At 55.6% G+C, this 410-nt stretch overlaps 1 protein-coding gene across 1 annotated transcript in view; it reads right to left on the bottom strand.

The window, feature by feature from the left end:
• Positions 1-87: 87 nt before the first annotated feature.
• The window catches only part of ETH_00035430 (Rna polymerase ii b3 subunit), a gene marked incomplete at both ends in the record, with an annotated part of 2,148 nt that continues 1,825 nt past the window's right edge, over positions 88-410 (bottom strand). Inside the window, one exon of the mRNA XM_013376104.1 lies at positions 88-213. Coding sequence (XP_013231558.1) covers positions 88-213 — 126 coding nt within the window. The remainder of the gene's footprint in view (positions 214-410) is intronic.

Below are 410 nucleotides of genomic sequence, written 5' to 3'. Positions count from 1 at the left end.
AACAGTCTCTGCTGCTGCTACTGCGGTCCCTGCAGCAGCCGCTGCTGCTGCTGCTGCAGTCTCTGCTGCTGCTGCTGCTGCAAGGGCCTACATTTGTCTCTTTGCGTCTGCTGCTGCAGTCTCCAAAAGGCCCGCGTCGAGTTTTATTTGGGGACGAAGTTTATAAGTTGCTGCTGCCACTGGACTCCACTTTGCATGCAGCTTCCCAATGCCCTGAACACAAGCAGCAGCGCCTTTGCTGCTGCTGCTGCTGCTGCTGCTAATGCTGTCGCCAATGCTGTGTTAATGCTGCTGCTGCTGCTGCTAATGCTGCTTCCACTGCTGTGTTAATGCTGCTGCTGCTGCTGTTGCTGCTGATGCTACTTTTGCTGCAAGTGCTGATGCTGCTGCTGTGGGCGTGAGAGTGGTCT

This window comes from Eimeria tenella, genomic scaffold, assembly GCF_000499545.2.
Source record: "Eimeria tenella Houghton genomic scaffold, Eth_scaff3139, whole genome shotgun sequence".
In the NCBI taxonomy this organism is placed as follows: Eukaryota; Apicomplexa; class Conoidasida; order Eucoccidiorida; family Eimeriidae; genus Eimeria; species Eimeria tenella.
This window is presented reverse-complemented; position numbering and strand designations above follow the sequence as displayed.